This window comes from Eublepharis macularius, chromosome 5 (assembly GCF_028583425.1).
Source record: "Eublepharis macularius isolate TG4126 chromosome 5, MPM_Emac_v1.0, whole genome shotgun sequence".
NCBI lineage: Eukaryota > Metazoa > Chordata > Lepidosauria > Squamata > Eublepharidae > Eublepharis > Eublepharis macularius.
The window spans coordinates 144973823-144996909 of record NC_072794.1 but is presented as its reverse complement, the minus strand read 5'-3'; the positions used below and the strand labels follow the sequence as shown (position 1 = coordinate 144996909).

At 44.8% G+C, this 23087-nt stretch overlaps 1 protein-coding gene across 1 annotated transcript in view; it reads left to right on the top strand.

Moving 5' to 3' along the window:
• Positions 1–6330: 6330 nt before the first annotated feature.
• The window catches only part of SLC13A3 (solute carrier family 13 member 3), an 83934-nt gene continuing 67177 nt past the window's right edge, over positions 6331–23087 (top strand). Inside the window, exon 1 of the mRNA XM_054981171.1 lies at positions 6331–6524. Coding sequence (XP_054837146.1) covers positions 6414–6524 — 111 coding nt within the window. The 5' untranslated portion in view covers positions 6331–6413. The remainder of the gene's footprint in view (positions 6525–23087) is intronic.

Genomic DNA, 23087 nt, shown 5'->3' with positions numbered 1-23087 from the left:
CGCCTGACTGGCTTCATGAACAGTGGACAAGCGCAATGAACGAGGCTTGCAACGACCACTTGTTCATTTACAATGGCACCTCACAAACGGCTTGTTCGCAAACAGCCGATCGGGCTGTTCATGGGTATTTTTCGTTCGTATTGCTGCTTGTGCCCACCTCTAGTCTTTACTGGACTTGAATCTTGCTCTTGTCTCTCATCATCATCATCATCATCATCATCATCATCATCATCATCATCATCATCATCATCATCATCATCATCATCATCATCATCATCTGTATATCTCAGTATGCCCTAATATGCTGAAATCAGCTTATAGTAAAATCAAAAAAGGAAAACATGATCAATTCACCATAAAAACTACAGTCATCAGCATAAAAACTATAGGCACCACTAGGCAGCTATTATGGTACGCACAAATCTAAAAGAAAATCAAAATATTCAGCTGGATGCTTGCCCAAATAAGTGCATCTTTAATTACATTAGGACACTGTTCTTTATAATGTGCAATATCATAAAGTATATAGAGAACAATGTTATGCAACTTTATGGTTTTATGAACGTCATTTACACAATGTCTGTTCCTATGTCATTCTGGGGGTTACCAGCCTTTTTTTTAATGAGACCTGCTTTTGAGTGATGAAAAATATCCTGAGCTACCTTCCCCTCTGAATGTGACCAAGTTTTGTTCAGTCCTTGGAAAACAATATGGAGTAGGAACAGCACCAGAAACAAAACTAAGCAGCATACAGGAAAAGTCCTATGAAATTTTTTTTAAAAAGCCTAGAGAGGATCTTTTCGCAAACCTTTCCTGGATCTTCTAGGGCATGCACAAACTACTCTGAAGCAGCTAGCAAACTACCTGTTGGAGACTGCTACAGCATAATACACCTTGCCCCAGCCTCAGAAATCTTGGCTATGACACTGCAGAGCACAGGTTGCAGAATAGGGCATTTCTTCACTCAGAATTCTGGCTAAGTTGCCGCAGGTGGAGCTTTTTTGGTAGCAAGCTTGCAGAGTCTTGCCAACAGATGTCTGCATCAGCATGAAGACACACCACACACTGGGGATCTACATGACTGATCAGCATTAAGCAACTGTTTTCCTTAAGCAGCCTTTGTGTGAGGAACCGCCCTCGGCTCTTTCCACAGAAAAAACACAAAATTTACAGATGTATAATCTTATGTTTTCTCTGGTAAGGTTGATTATTGTGTTCTTGAGTACTGGTAGCTTTCTACATGAACAGAAAGACTTTGTTGGAAAACACTGTGGTCCAGCTATAACGTCTGCCTATCAATTTATACTTTGCGACTAATCATTGAAGCCCTTTTCAAATGTTGAAAGAATGTACAGTGAAGTGTGCAGCGGTGTATGTGTGATTACAGTGGTAAACTCTGCCCCTTCATCTATGAGGGAGCATAAATGGCTTTAAAAGGGGATTAGACGGATTTATGGAGGAAAGGTCATTTCCTGGCAACTAGCCATGAAGACTAAAGGGAGCGTCCAAATTCAGAGGCAGCAAACCTTGCTAGGAGGCAACATCAAGAAAAGGTGTTGGCCTCTCTGTTTGGTTTGGTGGCCAAAATGGAGGAAAGGAGAATGACATAACCTGCTATGGGGAGGAAGGTAGGGTATAAATGAAGTAAATAAAATAAAAAGACAAAATTCGGGACAGCTGGCTGCTCATTATGTGAAACAGGATGCTAGACTTTTTATTTTTATTTTTTGTTATTTATAGTCCACTCCTTTCACTGAGACTCAAGGCAGAAGTCTATGGTCCCTAACTCATTAGTGAAGCATCTGAGACCCCCGTCCTACAATACTGCCCTCCTATCTGAGTAAAAAGCCTTTTTGAGTAATTCAGTTTTGCAGAAAGCCAGGAGAGTGGGGGCTCACCTGACCTCCTCAGACAGGCCGTGCCACATGGTAGGGGCCACCACAGAGAAAGCCCATGTACGGGCTGCTGTTGATTTCACCCATGTGCAGGCTGGCACCTGCAGGAGACCCTGTTCAGATGAGCAAAGCTGCCGTGAAGGGACATAGGGAAGGAGGTGATCCTTTAGGTATGTCGGGTCAAGGCTGTGAAGTGCTTTGTATGTAATAAACAATACCTTGAATTGAGCACGGTAACTGATAGGTAGCCAATGGAGTGACTGTAGGATGGGAGTGATGTTCATGCCCCTGCTCGCTCCTGCTAACATTTGAGCTGCAGCATTTTGCACCAATTGGAGCTTCCTAGTTAGATTGGAGACCAATGTATAGTGTAGTACAATAGTCAAGTTTTGACGTTACCATAACATGGATCCAGGTGGCCATGTCGGCCATGTCGAGATAAGAAGCCATCTTCTACGTAGGATAGAGTGAGATTGTAGTAAGCATTTTTTGTGGCTGTCTTAACTTGTTTTCTAGTAGTAGCACTGGATCCAGTATAACCCCTAGGCTCTTAACCGAGTCTGCAAGGGACAGACAAACTCCATCGAAAGTGGGGAGTACAATGTCTTTCAAGTTCTCTGCCTTCCCAACAAGCATCACTTCAGTCTTGTCTAGGTTCAATTTGTTATTTTTCAGCTATTTCACCACAGCTGTCAGGCAGTGATCTAAGATTTCTACTGCATCCTGTGGGGACCTGGATAGCGAGATATAGAGTTGGGTGTCATCTGCATATTGATGACATCCCATTCCATGGCTGCAAATGAGTTCTCCTAAAGGTTTTACGTAGAGGTTGAATAACATGGGAGATAAGATTACGCTCTGTGGAACCCCACAAGATAGCTCCTATTCTGGAGATAGATGATCTCCAATGGCAACCCTTTGAGTCCGTTCCATGAGAAACAATTTAAACCAGTCCAAGGCACATCCTTTGATGTCCACTTCTGTTTCTAAATGCCTCAACAGGATGACATGGTCTACTGTATCAAAGGTTGCAAACAGAGGAGCAATAAGGAGGCATGGCCTTCGTCTATATTCAGACAGAGATCATCCACTAATGCTACTAGTGCTGTCTCTGTCCCATGCCCTGGTCTGAAACCAGACTGGAAAGGGTCTAGAGTGCTAAAGTTTTCCCAGAAGATTTGGAGCTGGTCAGCTGCTGCCCTTTCAATCACTTTGCCCAGAAAGGGCAGATTAGAGACTGGATGATAATTGGCCACATCAGTTTTGTCTAGAGATGGTTTTTTAATTAGTGGACGGATAACTGCCTGTGTTTGAGTGGCCGGTGGAAGGAGCCCTGAGTTAGTGATTGATTTACAATAGATCTCAGTGGTTCACTTATGTGATCTTTACTTGATTTTAATAACCAAGATGGACAAGGATTGAGCACACAAGTAGTGGCTTTCATAAATGCCAGGATCCTGTTAAGGTCTGTCATTGTAATTGGTTCAAAGCTGTCCAAATGTAGGCCAAGTGGTGTATTAAGCATTTCTCCTATCTCATTTGCATTGCAGCTAGCATCTAGATCAGAGTGTATCCGTGCTATTTTATCAGCAAAAAAACTTAGCAAAGGCCTCACAGGTAATTGTCTGTTCTCGGGACTGTAAAGGTTCAGATTTAGGGGTTAGAAGGTGTCTGGATATCCTGAACAACAGGGACGGTCATGAACTAGCCTACACAATGGCTGCCGAGAAATAACGTTTCTTTGCCACTTTCATTTCCGCTTCATAGCTCCTCCAGTGTGTTCTATAGCAAGCTCTATCAGCTTCCGTGTGAGTTTTTCACCAGCGTCTTTCTAGATGTCTTCCAGCCCCTTTCAGGTCAGCCAGCTCCATGTTAAACCATGGTGCTGACTTCCATCCCAACGGCTGGAGGAGTTGACAAGGAGCAATGGTGTCAATAGCTTGTGTTTCATGCTCCTACAGCTGCTTATGCGGAGCATGTATCTGGAATTCTAAAATCTCCCAAGGCATTTTGGAATCTGGAAGGGTCTATGAGCCTTTGTGGGCTCATGGATCCTTCTACTATAACTTCCTATTATAACAGAAATGTCACATGTCCAACCTTTAACAAACAACCCAGTCCTGGCTTTCAAGTTTTGTTTTGATTTTTACAGGTGGCAGCTTAGGGTGGGGCTGAGTGGGTGGAGAAGCTCAGCTTCAGTGGCAAATTTCCCCAGGTGACATGCACAGTCTGTGTTTTGTTGTTGTTATTATTTGCTGAGGGTGGTATGTGGATCCTCCTTTAACCCACCCATAAGTAGCCAGCACAAAATCATTGACTAAGCTTCCAGCAAAGTGTAATTATGGTTGGAGTGCTGGACTGGGCTTAGAGAGCCAGGATCAAATCCTCCACTCTGACATGGAAGCTTGCTGGGTGATCTTGAGCAGGTCACCTTCTCTCTCAGCCTTAATGTACCTCACAGAGTTGTTACGGTGAGGAGAAAACAGAGGAGGGGAGAATGATGTAAGCTGCTTTGGAGAGAAAAGTGAGGGCATAAATATCTAAAAAAAAGAAAAAGGGAATTTGAACATAAATCTACTTGGCCCTAGTATGACCATCTAATAACTGCTATGCAAGCAGAGCTTTCTCTTGATTTTCCAGGGTTCTGGATTGTGTATCCTGCTACATCTTAGGCTCTAGATGCAGCTGTTCCAGGGGATTCTTTGTGAAAATTGTGAATATCCATCCAGTTTTCTGCATTGTGGTGAAGCCACAAAGTGGTAGATTTGTGATTTTTTAATAATTCAGTTCCCAGACAAGGGTGTGGTTTGACAGCGGATTTTATGAGACACTATGTGAACTCAGGAGGAGCCATGCCCTGGATATTTATCTAATTATTTATAAAATTACCTTTATACCCCTTTTGTACATGTATGGGTCACTCAAAGCAGCTTACATAAATCACACGTATAAAAATTAAAAACAGAATCCTAAAACAGCCCCAGTACTCTTTCATTTGATGATGCATTGGAGGGGTGGACTCTGATTTGTACTTTCTTTCTGGAAACCTTTTAATTAGGACCAACCAAAATAATGGAAAAACTGCAAACCTCCCTATGCTCCTCCACGGCAGCTTCCCTCATCTGAACAGGGTCTCCTGCAGGTACCAGGCTGCACACAGGTGAAGTCAGCAGCAGTCCATACAAGGGCTTTCTCTGTGGTGGCCCCTATCCTGTGGAATGACCTGCCTGAGGAAGTCAGAAGAGCTCCCACTCTCCTGGCTTTCCGTAAATGATGCAAAACCGAACTATTCAAAAAGGCTTTTTACTCAAATGGGAGGGCTGTATTGTAGGGATGGGGTCTCAGATGCTTCGCTAATGAGTTGGGGACCATAGACTTCTTCACTATTTTTGCCTTATATATTATCTGCTGCTTTAAATATGTACTCCTATGTACAACCAGCGCTCCATGTTGTCTAATGTTAGTCCTAGAATTGATTATGTTTTGCTCCAGTATTTTTTCTACTCTGTCTTGGATCCTTGCTAATGCTATGTCTTTTAAACTTGTCTCTGTTTATCTTGTGGTATTGTATTGAAATGTACTTGATATGGATTGTATTAACCTCATACTGTGTAATCCGCTTGAGACTCAGTGAAAAAGGCCGACTATAAAAGACGTAAATAAATAAAAATAAATAAAATACCTGGAAGTAACTTTTCCAGGCAACATTCGGGTCCAGTACCACCTTAAAAACCAACTAGATTTCAATAAGTGGTTTGTAAGGGATTTTTAATTCTCTGCTCCTTAGGTATAATATCCAGTCTTTTGCATCTGGTAAGAAAAGTGATTATCAATCCGTACCTATGCAAGTTTTTTGTTAGGTTGATGTATTTCCATTCCAGGCGGCTGAATAAGGTGCCTTCTATGAAGACAGTTTCAGATCTCTCAAGCCCTGAGGTGCTACCGGACCGGAATCTTGCTCTTCTATTACAACCCAACACCGCTTCCCACCTGAAACTTCTTTTAGGCACCTCCCTGCAGATGCTGGGAACTGGACCTCGGGGCTTCCTTCTCCCAAGCTGGCCCCCCGCTTCGCGCAATTCGGGTCGGTCCCGCTGAAAAGGCAGCGCGGCTTTGGACTGTCAGGCGCTCGGCTGTCCCAGCGCCGCCTGGCTTGCCTCTCCCAGCGCCGCCGCGGGCGATTGGCGGCTGCGCGGCCTTTCCCTCTCCCTCGTAAACAGACCCAACCTCGTGGCCCGCCGCCGCCCGCTGCGCTTGGCGCGTGGCGACTCCCCGCCCCGGCTTCCCCTTTACTCCCCGCCGCGGGGGTGGAACTGACCGTAAGCCCGGAGAGAGGGCGGCGCTTCTTGGGGGCTGGAGGGGGAGGCGGGAGTCAGGCGGGACGAGGCGCCCCGTGCTCCCTGCCGCCGCCCCGAGGCGAGAGCCCGACCGCCTTCGCCCGCCTCCCTCCCTCCCCCCCTGCATAAAACGGCAGCCCTGGCGCCGCGGCCGATCTCTCAAGCCGGTGCCTCTCGGGTGATGGCAGCGCTGGGAGCCCTGGTGAAGAAAGTGTGGAGTATCCGCCGCTTCCTGGTGCTGCTCTGTAGCCCGCTGGTGCTGCTGCCCGTCCTCTTCAGCCTGCCCCCCAAGGTAACCTTTGCCGCCCCCGCCCCCCGGGGCCCGCGCTAGTATTGCCCCCAGTAACTAGCTTGCTGCCTCTCCCCCCGCAGCCCCCCCCCATTCAAGAGACCCAGCCCGCCAAGGGAACTTCCCAATGTTCATCTTGTTTTCTCTCTTCACAATATAGAAGCTTTCCAGAGTCTCCAGACCCTTGAAAGCTTACACTCTGACAATCTTATTGATCTCTAAGGTGCCACTGGACTCAGATCCTGCTGCTGTACTGCAGACCAACACAGCTACCCACCTAAAACTTCCTTTACAATATTACTCCCCCCCCCCTTAGCAGTGTGCTTCCATGTTCAGAGGCAGTATATCTCTGAATGCCAACAGCAGGGGAGCAACAGCTTTGACCTTCCTGCCCATTTTGTAGGTCTCCAGGGGACATTTGATAGGCCATTACAGCAATCAGATCCTAGATGGATCTGAACTACCAGAGCTTTTCTTATCAACCTCTGCTCTGTGGATTTAGAGCGTCAACAGGGGAAGCTTTCCTTATCACTGCATTTCTGTGCTCTGAAGAGCTTCCCAGTTGACTTTCTGTCAGTGATCACTGTTGGGTAGCTATCATTTAGGAGATCTGTCAGATCAGAAAAGGTGATGCCATTTGCCTTTCCCCGTAACTCAAGAAAAACTCACCCATCTTTCCTGAGGAAAAATGCCCACATCTCACCATCAGCTGTCCATTATGTTGCTGTCTTTTGCTCTTCTTCTGTGTCTGTCACGTGAATATTTTGGGGGCGCGACATTCTGCTTAACCTGAGTTACAGCTTCCCTAACAAGTCCTCTCTCAAATGTGTTCAAGGAAATCCTTCATCCTGCAGCAGCAAAGAAACTACTAGTCATAGCACCTTTTCCTCTGCCCTGAGCCTTCCACCAACACCACATCTAGGTAAAGGTAAAGGTAGTCTCCTGTGCAAGCACCAAGTCATTACTGACTCATGGGGGGACGTTGCATCACAACGTTTTTTTGGCAGACTTTTGTTATGGAGTGGTTTGCCATTGCCTTCCCCTGTCATCTAAACTTTACCCCCAGGAAACTGGGTACTCATTTTACCGACTTTGGAAGGAAGGAAGGCTGAGTCAACCCATTGCCTTCCCCAGTCATCGACACTTTACCCCCAGGAAACTGGGTACTCATTTTACCGACTTCGGAAGGATGGAAGGCTGAGTCAACCTCGAGCCGGCTACCTGAACCTAGCTTCCGCCAGGATCGAACTCAGGTCATGACGTGAGAAGAGCTTGGGCTGCAGTATTGCAGCTTACCACTCTGTGCCACTCTACCATACTTCCACAATGGCTATCTTATCTGTAATCCCAACCAAGGAATCCTAGAGTAGCTCTCTGCCTCACCTGACTCCCCATGACGCATTCCACATATGTGCCCTTGACTGTTTGTGGGGGGCCACTAAGAACAATCCTAGATGTCCCCTTTGAAGCCCCTCATGATGAAGTTCTCTGACTCATGCTCCCACCAAGAGAACTTGCAACTCTTGCCTGTAAGAGAAAAACCAGGATGCTTTTTTGTGTGTGGCAATACTCACCAGTACTGAGTACTGGTACTTTGAGGGGGGGGGCTGTCCCAAGTTCAGAGGGAGGAATTGCTGGGAATCATTGCAACCATATCTATTGGTACTGGCACCCTTTAAAAAAAACACTGAGAAGAACTGACAGCAAATCCTGCAGGGCAATATGCTTCTGAGCGGATTTTTTCCAAAGAAAACTTCCTGTCAACGGCCCATAAAAGAAAATCTATCTTCCCTTTCTCCTTTCTTCCTTTCTCCCTTGTTTTCCATTCCTTCCCTCCACTTTTTTATCTCGTCTACATGGCATCTCCTTGAATTCTGTTCCAAAGACGTGTCACTCTCTCCATAGCAGACTCTCGAGTTTTTATTAAGTTGAGTCCAAGTTGCCTGCCATCCACTTGGGTTCTCCACAGCCGCATAGCAGCTGTTGGAAATTATTTTTAAAAAGTAAAGGGAGAGCCTGAACAGTCTTGGAACACTGAGACTACTGCTACTGAGGGAGGAAGGGCTACTGACTGCCCCCTCAGACATTTTCCCATTCAGAAACAGCTCAGAGGGGCAGTTATTTCCCCACTTTTTCTATTCCATGTGGAGTATTCTGTTCTTCTCCATTTCATAAAAATGCTCCTCTTAATTCAGAGCAGTACATTTCCTTCCAAGGATAACGACCATCCTTGATTTCCGGAGAACATTCCCCTGTAGAATGGAAATCCCAGTTCTGGATTGCAGCCTCGTCATCTAGCCACTCTACTTAAAGACTGGCTGTGCATCTCTTTCATTCTTGTCACAAGACAGTAATTCTCTCCTTAGTCTTGTCCGTGGTTCCGCTCAGGAATGCCCTTTCTTCCTTATCCAGGCATTGTTCTATGCCAGTTCTCCAAGCTTGTCAGACCAATAAAAAGCACAATTTCACTAATTCTTTGCCTCTGTTTCTCAGTCAGTCTGCCTCCCAGACAAAGGCCTTTTTTTGCATGGGCAATTTTTGCTGTTTTTGGCCCAGTTCCTCTTTGGCCCAGTACCTCTCCCTGCGCTTTTTCTGAAGGGGAAGTTAAGTGGCCAGAATTCAGAAAACCTGAAGAAGTATGGGGCCAAAAGCAGCCCAAATCGCCCATACAAAAAAGGCGTGAGTCCCTTCCAGTTGGCTCACAGATAGGGGCTCATTCACAGAAGTGCAGAAGATGTTCCTGAAATGAGGAGTCAACAAAGCCTGCATCTTCGCCTGCCCATGTGGTAGAATGAGGCGATAGAATGCAGAGATGGCAGAGTGGAGTGTACCATTTCAGACAGCAGGTGGAGAATCACATTTTGAATGCTCCCCGTGGGGCAAAAAGCCCTGGAAATAGAAAACCAGCGCAGCAAAAAAAAAAAAAGGGGGGGGGAAAGGTCTGGTACAAATGTCCTCGTTGTGTTGGGGGGATGTTTGCTGGGGGTTGAAGAAAATGTGGGAGAACATTCAAATGTGGCATACCTCAACTGTAGTCTGAAGTGGTAGAATCCATTTTACCACCTCAGCATTCTTTCTTTATGTTCTACTCCTTGAGTTGGATCCAGCTGGAAATTTCCACTGATGGAAGTGACAGGAGGTCACAGTTTTGACTGATTGCTCTCTCCTGCAGCAATCCTCCACCCCTGCTGTTCCTAAGGTCCCTTGACCCCAGGAGCAACATTTCAGGAGGAATTGAGGGGGGTGCAGTGGGAAGTAAGAGGTGGAGATATCCTGCTCCAACTGATGGATATTTATTTGGTCAATAAAGATTTTGCACAAGTTCCAACACCGTGCATAGACCCAGCCTATGACAACTTCCTTAGCAATCTGGGTGATATCATTTGCAGATTTACCATGCAATCCTATGGTGAGTTACTCCAGTCTAATCCTCTTGAAGTCAATGGACTTAGACAGGAGTAACTCTCCATAGGATTGTGCTGTTGGTCTTTCCATCAAACACAATATCCCTCCCTCCTTTCTTGTTTGTTGTCAACATACTGCCTGATAAAGAGCTCTCATGACCTTAAAAGCTTGCTCTCAATTGGTCCTACTTAAGATGCTACAGTTACTTTTGGACTTATTATACAGGCCTGCAAATTCTATAGCAATTCTTTGTAATTGTTCTTAAATCTTGGCACTCTAGATTGCCTTGACAGTATTGGGACACAGCAGAGGATTTTAATTACAGATCCCACCCCTCCCACCCCAATTTAAAGAATATATAATGATTAATTTATACGTATTAGTGGAGGAACTGAAAATGTTTTAGGGACTCAGTACAGAGAAAATCAAATAGAAGTATTTTCCAAACTAGAATAATCTGCCTTCTCTTTCTCTTCTTGCCAAATTTGGACGGAAGCTTTCAGAGGAGCATTCATTAATCCCAAAGAAGCCAAAAGTTCCCAGGCTCCGGCAATATATGCCTTTTCTTGTTTTGCCTGCTGTTCTTGCCTCTAAATCTGCTAAATCTAGCAGTGCTGTCTAAGCAGAGTGACAACCTTCTAAGTTCATTGAAGTCAGTGGGCTTAGAGAACTGACACACAGTATCTTGGAGAATCTATAATACTGTGCATAGGCCTCACCACTGTCTTGCAAGCTATTTATTTTAAGTATTTGTATTCCACCCCTTAGCTAGCTTGCGGTGAACAACATACAAGCATCAATTTTATATATTATTTCAGGTGGGAAGCCATGTTGAGCTACAGTTGAAGAGCAAGATGCAAGTCCAGACCAACGAGATTTCCAGGGTATAGGTTTTTGTGAGTTAAGCTCCCTTCACCAGATAAAAGAGAGACAGATACACTTATAGTGTGATCCTAAACAGCGTTACCCCCGTCTAAGCCCATTGATTTCAATGGACTTAGACTGGAGTAACTCTGCTTAGGATTGCACTGTTAGATTTTAGGTGGGTAGCTGTTGGTCTGCAGTAGAACAGCAGGATTTCAGTCCAATATACCTTAGAGACCAACAAGATTTCCAGGGTGTAAACTTTTCAGAGTCAAAGCTCCATTTCTTCAGGTTTCTGAAGAAGGAAGCTATGACTCTCAAAAGCCAGTTTGGTGTCGTGGTTAAGAGCACGGGACTCTAATCTGGAGAGCCGGGTTTGATTCCCCACTCCTCCACTTGAAGCCAGCTGAGTGACGTTGGGCGAGTCACAGTTCTCTGGAGCTCTCTCAGCCCCACCCACCTCACAGGGTGTTTTGTTGTGGGGATAATAATAACATACTTTGTAAACCACTCTGAGTGGGCATTAAGTTGTCCTGAAGGGCAGTATATAAATCAAATATTATTATTATTATTGTTGTTGGTCTCTAAAGTGCCACTGGACTCAAATCCTACAGATATACTTGTATCTGACAGTGCCAGCTTGACTCTTATAATCTTGTTGATCTTTAAGATGTTACTGGACTTGAATGTTATTTTAGTACATTGTTGTGACTGTTTGTGCAGATTTGTCTTGTGGGATATATTCTATAATATCTTCATACTAATCTCAGCCCTCTGACACGTTCTTAAAAAGACCCTGTGGCATATGATGAAAGCACCCCTCTTCTGCTGCTATAATAAATTGGTTCTATCAACTCTTTGCATATCAGGTCATGAGACTCTGATTTAGTTCTCTCCATTCATTGCTTTATTTGCTTGCCAGGGCAATAAAAAACAGTGTAATAATTATTTCATGTCATCTTAACATTCCTATTGCTTGGAATAACAACAACAACAACTGCACTTACATACCACTCTTCTAGACAGATTAGTGTTCCATTCAGAGCAGTGAACAAAGTTGGTGTTATTATTATCCCCACAATACAACTGGGGAGCTGGGGCTCAGAGGAGGGGCTTACCCAAAGCCACCTACTGAGCTCAGGGCAGTAGTGGCATTTGAACCAATAGCATACTTATTTGCAGCCCAAACACTAAGCCATTATGCTAAATAACTGGGTGGCAGAACTCTAACAAACTTATTTCCTTGTCAAGTCAACTGTACACAAAATATCAGCTTATATAAACTTAAGAAGGATATTTATGTTGATATTTAGGGGAAAGGATATTTATCTGTTTCATAATATATCCTTTATTTTGATTTTTTTCTCCTCTATCATAAGTGCTAGGAATGGTGAGGATATGTACTTTCTTCTATCGTTTAATCCTCAAAATCTGGGAATCTGGCCCATGTTGTTCCAAGTCTTTTCCTTGTATGAATTTATACGCTAGCTTCATTCATCACATTGGTTCTTCTTCCCTGCCCCCTTCCCAAGGGAGGTCAGGATGGTGGCGGCTCATTCCAGCACTTTTTTAGTAGTGGCACTGAATTTTGAAACAGTAAACTGGTACAAATTTGTGGTGGAATGTATTTTAAACTGCTATTATTATTGGACATTTGGTTTTATTGAACTACATTGTGGTCTACTTTTGTGTCAACTGTGTCTGTAAACCATCTTGAGCCTGTCTTGAGCCTGCATTTGATAGGGAACGGTGATCAAGAAGTATTTCAATTAACTAACCCATGTTGGCTGCAGCATACAATCCTGTGAAATCTTCGTTTCAATCTTAATCCCCACCATTACTGTGGAAAAGATGTGGCAATTTAAAACATAAGCCGTTCTGTCAGTGTAATGATATGCCTGTTTGCTTATACATCAGTGCCACTGAATTCATTTAGACTTCTTCCCAAATAAGGGTGCACAGGATTGGACCTCTGGTTTAACTAAGAAGGGCTGCTGGTAGGAAAATTTCCAAAAGGGCATTTTTGTATCTGGACTTTGTTCAATCTGTTTGGTTGTGGATTTGTTCACTTCCTAGATGTGTTCTTTAAAAAAAATTCCCCAGGTGTGTGCGTTTGTGTTTTCTTGAGCATTCAGGCATCTGCACTGTAGTTCACAAATATTTACGCTAGAATAAAAATTTATTAAAGGCACTACAAGACTCCTGTATATTTTTTGCTCCAACAGATTACAACTAGGGGTGTGCAAGCCAAAAATTTTCGGCTATAGCCGAAAGTAGAAAGCCGAAAGAAGATTCTCTATCGTAAAGCCGAAAGCCGAAACAAGAATCTCTTTCGGCTTTCGGCTTTCGGGATTCTTTCGGCATTATTTCGGCATTCTTTCGGCTTTTTTCTATGGGAAAATGCCTCCGTCTTCCAGGACGCCTGGAGGAGGCATTTTCCCACCGAATAAGCCCAAAATTGGTGGGGACCTTCCTCTAACCCTTCTCTAACAACCACCCAAGTTTCAGACAGATTGAACTTTGGGGGGCCATGTTATGGCCCCCCAAAGCAGGTCCCCCCATCCTCCCATAAGAAAGCGAAGGAGCAGCATATTGTTAGCATGCTGCTGCTCATCTTTCTTCATTATTTCCTATGGGGAAAAAATGAAGAGGCAGGCTTCCTTTGCCAGGGGTGGCATTTTGCATGCAAAATGCCCCCTTACCCTCAGGGGCCCTTCTCCCACCCCTCCTCCCACCCCCCACCAAGGCTCAGCCTGCTCCCACTTGGGGGGGGGGCATTTCATGGCCTCCCCAAGTAGGTGCTCTAATCTCTACCACTGACAGCTGGGGGAGGCTTGTGTTGCCAGGGGTGGCATTTTGCATGCAAAATGCCCCCAACCCTCTGGGGCCCTTCTCCCACCCCTCCTCCCACCCCCCACCAAGGCTCAGCCTGCTCCCACTTGGGGGGGGCATTTCATGGCCTCCCCAAGTAGGTGCTCTAATCTCTACCACTGACAGCTGGGGGAGGCTTGTCTTGCCAGGGGTGGCATTTTGCATGCAAAATGCCCCCCAGCCCTCTGGGGCCCTTCTCCCACCCTTCCTCCCACCCCCCACCAAGGCTCAGACTGCTCCCACTTGGGAGGGCCATTTCATAGCCTCCCCAAGTAGGTCCTCTCAGCCCCTAAAGTCCACCCCTTACAGCCCCACACAAACCCAATTCCCCCCCAGCTGCCACACACAGACCCAAATCCCCACATTAGCCCTCACAGACCCAAATCCACCCCCACCTGCCCCACACCCATAACCCCAGGAACAGGCTGGCAAAGGCCAGCCCTCTCCCTTTGTTCCCTATGCTGGGAACTTCTAAACTCTCTTTCCCTGGGCAATTATGCACAGCCCAGGGGTGCCACAATGGTGGGCACACTTCTGAGTGCCAGCTGGTCCCCGTGAAAGAGCACCTGAACCACAGACACCCTCCCTCAAATTCCCCCACCACCTACAGAGATGGCTGGCCAGCCAGCCCCATTGTTCCCTATGATGGGAACCAACTGCACAACAAAGAATAAAACAAGAACAACACAAAATAAAGTTTTAAAAAAATTATTTTCTCCCTTCCAAAGTACAAGTAGGCAAAGCATTATGACACATTACACCAGCAGTCCCCCACACAGAAAAATTAAAACAAAACTCACTTAACATCAGAGAATCACAAAAGCACAATTCCTGTCAAAAACACTTTATTTCTTGAACAGCTTTAGGTTACACAGCAGGGGGGGAACACCAAAGGGCATGGAAGCAGTATCTTACACAAAAATAACACAACTCACTTCACATTAAAGAATCACCCCAAAAAATTGCTGTCAAAAGCACTTTATTTCTGTAACTGCTTTAGGTTACACAGTAGGAAGGCACCACAGAGCAGGAAAGCGGTGTACTACACAAAAATAACACAACTCACTTCACATCAGAGAATCACACAAACACAATTGCTGTCAAAAACGGTGAAGTGGGTTGTATTATTTTTTGTAGTACATTGCTATCATGCCCTGTTGTGCCCTCCTACTGTGTAACCTAAAGCTGTTCAAGAAATAAAGTGTTTTTGCCAGGAATTGTGTTTTTGTGATTCTCTGATGTTAAGTGAGTTGTGTTATTTTTGTGTAAGATAGTGCTGCCATGCCCTTTGGTGTTCCCCCCTGCTGTGTAACCTAAAGCTGTTCAAGAAATAAAGTGTTTTTGATAGGAATTGTGCTTTGTGATTCTCTGATGTTAAGTGAGTTGTGTTATTTTTGTGTAAGATAGTGCTGCCATGCCCTTTGGTGTTCCCCCCTGCTGTGTAACCTAAAGCTGTTCAAGAAATAAAGTGTTTTTGACAGGAATCATGCTTTGTGATTCTCTGATGTTAAGTGAGTTGTGTTATTTTTCTGTGTGGGGGACTGCTGGTGTAATGTGTCATAATGCTTTGCCTACTTGTACTTTGGAAGGGAGAAAAAAAATTTAAAACTTTATTTTGTGTTGTTCTTGTTTTATTCTTTGTTGTGCAGTTGGTTCCCATCATAGGGAACAATGGGGCTGGCTGGCCAGCCATCTCTGTAGGTGGTGGGGGAATTTGAGGGAGGGTGTCTGTGGTTCAGGTGCTCTTTCACAGGGACCAGCTGGCACTCAGAAGTGTGCCCACCATTGTGGCACCCCTGGGCTGTGCAGAATTGCCCAGGGAAAGAGAGTTTAGAAGTTCCCAGCATAGGGAACAAAGGGAGAGGGCTGGCCTTTGCCAGCCTGTTCCTGGGGTTATGGGTGTGGGGCAGGTGGGGGTGGATTTGGGTCTGTGAGGGGCTAATGTGGGGATTTGGGTCTGTGTGTGGCAGCTGGGGGGGAATTGGGTTTGTGTGGGGCTGTAAGGGGTGGACTTTAGGGGCTGAGAGGACCTACTTGGGGAGGCCATGAAATGCCCCCCCCCAAGTGGGAGCAGTCTGAGCCTTGGTGGGGGGTGGGAGGAAGGGTGGGAGAAGGGCCCCAGAGGGCTGGGGGGCATTTTGCATGCAAAATGCCACCCCTGGCAAGACAAGCCTCCCCCAGCTGTCAGTGGTAGAGATTAGAGCACCTACTTGGGGAGGCCATGAAATGGCCCCCCCAAGTGGGAGCAGGCTGAGCCTTGGTGGGGGGTGGGAGGAGGGGTGGGAGAAGGGCCCCTGAGGGTGAGGGGGCATTTTGCATGCAAAATGCCACCCCTGGCAAAGGAAGCCTGCTTCTTCATTTTTTCCCCATAGGAAATAATGAAGAAGATGAGTAGCAGCATGCTAACAATATGCTGCTCCTTCGCTTTCTTATGGGAGGATGGGGGGACCTGCTTTGGGGGACCATAACATGGCCCCCCAAAGTCCAATCTGTCTGAAACTTGGGTGGTTGTTAGAGAAGGGTTAGAGGAAGGTCCCCACCAATTTTGGGCTTATTCGGTGGGAAAATGCCTCCCCCAGACGTCCGGGAAGACGGAGGCATTTTCCCATTGAAAAGCCGAAAGAAAGCCGAAAGAATCCCGAAACGTTTTGGCTTTTTTCTTTCGGCTACCAGAAACGTTTCGGCATTCCCCGAAACGTTTCGGCATTCCCCGAAAGAAGTCGAAACACTTTTGTTTCGGCATTCTTTCGGCATTCTGAATGCCGAAACGCACATCCCTAATTACAACGTTTACCCTTATAGGCTGATAATGTTTCTCATTCGGCCCCCCCCAGATGTATCGTTTTATTGAAAGTGGCTGTTTGCTATTTCAGTTCCTCTCTATCACATTCCTTGTGATGGTATGGTTATTGTTTTTATTGTTATTTAATAGAGGCTTTAAAAATGTGTAGACAAAAGATAAAAATCCTGTCTCCTGGAGTCTGCAATCTATAGTTCGACTAGGGGCAAGTGGTCAAAATTCCTAGGACATCAGGCTTGGAGAGAGAGAGCCACTTTGGGACAAAATGCATCCCTGGTTCTTGGGGACACAAAAAGGACCTTTCTAATCTCCATCACCTGCCTGGGACACAGGTACAGTTGTAAAGGCCTGGAAGCAAAAGAAGTGTCAGGTATTCAGTCTGAATCTGTGAATATTTGACAACTTTTGAGGATGTAAAATGCTGCAGAATGAATGCTTCTCTATACGTTTTAAGAGGACATTTTAATTCATCTATGGCAGCAAGAAACTTCGGTCAGCCCTGATGAGGGGGTAAGGCTCAGCAGGGCTGTCCTCCCCCCTCCCCCTGTTAGCAAAGAAGGAGGTGACTGCCACCCAGACTGCCAAGGACATTTTCATGGAAAGTACAACTTATAGCAGCTGACAACTTTTACTCTTCAGTATGAAATTTTAACTCATTTACCTCAGGGTCCTGAAAAAAAAAAACATGGAAAAATGTTTCTTTAGTTTTACTTTTTATTTTTATCCTGTATTTCTCCCCGGTGAGGACCCAAGTTGGCTTACATCATTCTTCTCTCCTCTATTTTATCCTCACAACAACCCTATGAGGTAAGTTAGGCTGAGAGTGTGTTACTGGCCTAGGGTCATCCAGCAAGCTTCATGACAGAGTGGGGATTCAAACTTGGGTCTTCAGGAAATCATGAGCTGAAATCACTAGTTTTGTGGGATCTACTTCGATATTTCTACTTGCATGCACATAATAACAATCCAAATATTCTGGTCTGGGCCATATTGAGATAAAAGAGACCATTGGGTGGGCCTATTTAATAATAATCTTGTGCTTATATACTGCTCTTCAGGACAGATTAGTCCTGAAGAGCAGTATAACTCTCAGAGCAGTTAACAAGTCAGTGTTATTATTATCCCCATAAAAGATACCCTGTGAAGTAGATGGGGCTGAGAGAGCTCTGAGAGAGCTGTGACTGACCCAAGGTCACCCAGCTGACTTCAAGTGGAAGAGTGAGGAATCAAACCTGGTTCTCTAAATTAGAGTCCTGCCACTCTTAACCAGTACACCAAACTGGCTTAACTGCTGCACCAAACTTAGCTCCTTTCCATGCCACAGCCATTCTAGAATTTGTAAAGCAGAACAGAGTCTCCCCTTTAGACTATCTATAAAGGGAAGACTCCCTTCCCCTTTACAAGTCCTAGAGTGGCTGAGATATGCATGGAACTGAGGTGCCTGTGTTTACTTTCAGGTATGCTGTTGAAATCAAGGAGCTGACCTGGGCGCTTGACAACAACTACTTTGGCCACACTTTTTGTTTTTCATTATGTCCACATGTGCTGGAAGAAAAGAGTTCATAATCTGGACACCCTTGGGCTAGAGAGTGTGACAAAAGGGTAGTCAAATGAACCATGTACTGTGAAAGAGTTGTAGTTGATTTTTATGGGAGGTATCTCCTTGACATATCTATTTCGTGTCTGTATGTAGATAAGACACAGGACTGTGCTATTATTTCCCCAGTTTACAGCTTCCTCAAAATAAGGCAAAGGGGAGCAATATATTGCTCCATTTGATATTATAGCACATAGGATGGAAGAGCTTTCAAAATTTACTGTTTATAAATTCTTTTTTGGATGTTTGTTCTGTGCTTTGTAAGTGCATTTGCAATGTTTCATTTGATTCAAAGATAGAAATAGAATTACAGAACAGATTTAATTCCTTTTAGCAGCTTGTAAATATCTCATTATATTAGCCTGTTATTGCACATTAAGTTGACAAACAACTTTAATAGCTTATAATATCTTTTGAAGATTTGCAGATACAAGCTTACATATAGGGCTTGAGGAACAAACAGTATGTTGCCTTCTAAAGGCAGAATATTTTCATTAAAAGTGCCCAGGCTTTGGGTTTTGCACAAATAGTAGTCAAGATTGCCTGTTGTGGGGTGGAGGTTATGCTGAATTATACAGCCATTGAGTGGGTTCTAGATCAGATCAAGCCTGAATTCTTTCTAGAAGCTAAAATGACAGAACTTTGGTCACATCATGAAAAGACAAAACTCACTGGAAAAGATGACAATGCTAGGAAAGGTGGAAGGTGGTAGGAAAAAGGGAAGACCCAAAATGAGATGGCGTGACTGGATAAAGGAAGCTATAACCTCCAGTCTGCAAGCTCTGAGCAAGGGTATTAATAATAGGATATTTTGGAGGTTATTAATTGGTAGAATTGCCATAAATTAGAAGCAGCTTGTCAGCACATCATACACACAGTGTTGTTATTTCACATGGAGCAGGCCTGCACAATCTGTGATCTGCTGCAACCCGTGGGACATGTATGGTACCTCTAGGCTCAGTGAACTTGTGGTTTGCTTCCACCTTGGAAGTTCAGAAGAGCAGTTCCAGAAGAAAGCAGGTATTGCCAAACTCCTGGTAGGCCACCGTACATGGACAGGCAGCTGTGATTGGCCTGGTGGGTTATTATGAACTTGTAGTCTAATGGGAGCACACTGGTTAAGCCAGCTTTTCCTTATGTATGCTGATCGCTGACACAATTTTTCACATAGGTAAGCAACAGCAGCCCACCTTTTTTTTTCCTCTTGGCAAAAAATGGTGGAAAGAATAAGAGGATCAGCAGTGTTTTTCTAAGAATCCTGGGAGTAAAACTCATTGAATAGACCTGAGTAGGCCTATTTAGGATTGCTCTACAGTCTGATTATCAAAAAAGCCAGTGCAACTGACGCCTTCTGACCTGTTGTCTACCATCATTCGGAGCTTGTGATTGATGCAAACCCTTTGCACTTCCTTGTGCAGCTGGAAAGCACTTATTTTACAGTGATGCTTAGGATAAAGACCTGCTGCTGCTGTCTGGCAAGCACTTAAACTGTTTTTTCTTTCCCACTCTGTGTGGGCTACATGGTTCTCCCCTTTCTATTTTATCCTCACAACAACCCTATGCTGAAAGAGGGTGACTGGCCCAAAGTCACACAATGAGCTTTGTGACTGAGTGGGGACTGGAACCTGAATATCAGTCCATTGCTCTAACCACTACTACACACTTACTCTGTATAGGCATTGCCCTGTTTGATTACATTTAGCGGCCACTTACCAGTACAGCCACATAAAAAACTGGTGGCAAGCAACAGGGACACTGGCAGCCACCAGGAGTTGCACAGGGAGATTATGCAAACAATAATGAGAGGAGAAAAGGCAGGGGGGATCAATTGGAGTGCAATTCTCAGACCACTGCCCTGGGGAAAATCCCCATTGAATAGACTTGAGGTTGGATCCAGTGGAAGGGAAATCCATCAGCAGAATGGGAGTGCCTCACCTCCATGTTGCAACCCAAAGGACTCCCTGAAAAACTGCTACTGTGAAATGTATGACCCCCCGAAATAGTATGAGTGGTGAATCTGCAATGGAAAGAAGGATCCAGCAAAAATCCCTCCCTTAAGAACATAAGAACATAAGCAAAGCCATGTTGGATCAGGCCAGTGGCCCATCCAGTCCAACATTCTGTCACACACAGTGGCTAGAAATCCAGTGCCATCTAAAGGACTGTCAGTGAGGCCAGGAAACCAGAAGCCCTCCCACTGCCTTCCTTCCAGCACCAAGACAACAGAGCACCACCTCCCCACAAAGAGAATACCATCTATCTCCTGTGGCTAATAGCCACTGATGGACCTCTGCTCTATATATTTGTCCAGTCCCCTCTTGAAGCTGGCAATGCTTGTAGCTGCCACCACCTCCTGTGGCAACGAATTCCATGTGTTTATCACCCTTTGTGTAAAGTAGTATTTTCTTCTATCTGTTCTAACCCGACTGCTCAATAATTTCATAGAGTGCCCACGAGTTCTTGTATTGTGAGAAAGGGAGAAAAACACATCTTTCTCTACCTTCTCTAACCCGTGCATTATCTTGTAAACCTCTATCATGTTGAGGGTGGAAATTTAATGTACCATGTGATAACTAGTCCTTCCCTCAGTGATCCCGCCTCCCTCCCCAATATTTTAACTGTTGTTTTTATCTTTTGTATTGATTTTAAGCTCTGGTTTTTAATTGTTTTAATATGAACCACCCTTGGTTCGTATTAGTGGAAATCTACTGCTGGGTCTAAGACCTGCTTAGGATTGCTGTGTTGATATTGCGGGCAGGCCAGCTGTTGAGGGACAGGGAGCTAAAAGATCAAACGTGGGCTAGGAATGCTATGAATTCAGGCACAGTGCTTTGGCCAAACTGTGGATAATAATGAAGAAACAGAAACAAGGAATTTACTAGAAAGGAAGTGAAGGATGTGAAGAGCAAGCTTAAAGGTTTCACGAAACGTCCAAGACAGAAGTAGTAACGGATTGAATGTAGCCGGTTGGCATGGAGCATTTTTCTCAGTATACACCATGAATTTTTGCTCTAGCAAGGATTGGTTGATTCCCACATGCATGTACATCAGTTGATTTCTTGGCATTTTATGACTTGCAGCTGAATGAGCAAAGTAGTTCCACTGCAAATCACTGACATGAAACTTCTAACTATGGCCCATTCACACATTTAAGCTGTCAGTTAATGTGGCAGTCATCAAGGGATGCCCATGCCTCTGGGAATAAGTTTCATATGAATACAAGTTGTTGGGCATTGCCAAATATCAGCAGCTTCACCTAATGGCACTTACTCAGCCAACAACTTCTCAACCATTTATTTATTGTTTATTTATTAAAATATTTATACCCAAACATTCCTGTTGGCTCAAAGCAAGGAACATTCATAATCATGTATAATTGTTCACTTTTCATGCAAATATCCTGCCCATACAAATGCATAACTTGTGGCTTTCCATGCTTCTAAGTTACCTCTTTTTTTACAAGATTTTTACCACACCTTTCTGCCCAAGACAGCTAACAAATTCAATCATACAGATTAAATTCTCATCTTAAAAACCAGCACATAAATACATCATTAAAACAATTAAAAACCAGAGCTTAAAATCAATACAAAAGATAAAAACAACAGTTAAAATATTGGGGAGGGAGGCGGGATCACTGAGGGAAGGACTAGTTATCACATGGTACATTAAATTTCCACCCTCTACAATATTCAGAATCTACTTTGTTTTGGCCATTCCTTACTAGAGCAATAAACTCATCATGGCTATTAAGTTTATGATATGGCTGTTAGCTTAGCCAATATGCCAGTCAGTGACCTGGATCCAGAGGCAAAATAGTAAAGAGTCCTGTAGCACTGTACTGTTTAAGACTAACCAACTTTATTGTAGCATAAGCTTTCAAGAACCACAGCACTCTTCGTCAGATCCAGAGGAGCATTTCCATGGGCACAAGGACTTTTGTCTGTGGAGTGCAACTTTGTTATTTGTTACAGCCCCCCCCCCAATGCCTATTGTGGATCCAAACTAGTGGGTTTTCCCAAGGGCATCTGGTTGGCCACTGTGGGAAACTGGTGCCTGAAGAATGTAATGGGATGGATAAAGGCCAATAAATTGAAGCACAATCCAGGCACGACTAAGGTGTTGCTGATCAAGCACTGCCCCTGAAGGAATAGGTTTGTAGGTTGGGGGGTGCTAATAGATCCTGGCCCACGGTTGGTGGATCAGATATTATCCGTGGCATGTAGTGTCTTTTTTCAGCTCCAGCTGATTCGCCAGTTACAGCTATTCCTCAAAATCATGATTTGGCCATAGTGATCCATGCTAGATTACCGTAACGTGCTGTAAGTGCCTTTGAAAATGGTTGGGAAAGTTCAGTTGGTCAGGCTACTGTGGTGGCCAGGCTACTGTCAGGGGTTAGTTGCAGGAATTGTATAACCCCTGTACTGAAAGAGCTGTACTGTTTACCCATCTGCTTCCAGTCACAATTCAAAGAGCTGATTCTTTCCTTCAAGGTCTTAAACGGCTTGGGGTCAGGATACCATAAGGACCATCTGCTCCCATACTATCCAGCCTGCCAGTTATGATCTGCCTCTCAAGCCCTGCTCTCTGTACCTCTGGCTTTAGAGGTGAGGTGGGTGGTAAACGGGGCATTTTAGGTGGTGGCACCTTGCCTCTGGAACAGTCTTCCTTGAGACTTGCCTGGCGCCTATGTTACTTTCTTTTAGGCGCCAGGCTAAAACACATCTTTTAACCCAGTCCTTTAATTAGGGGGTTCTTATCAGCTTTCCTCTGTACTGCTTTGTTTTATGGACAGTTTTTATGCTGTATATGTTTTTTAATGGCTCATGTTTTATCCTGTGGCTGTTAATTGTAAGCTGCCTTGAGCGTACGGTTGCCAGGTTCCCTAGGCTCGACAGCAGGAGAAGGGGAGTTGGGGGGGGGGGCAGGTGCATGCACTCTGCAGGGTTCCTTGGCCCATTCCTGAGCCTCCCACCCTGCTGGCCAGCCCCACCCCCCACTGCGGGGGGGGGCTGGTAACTCTACTTGA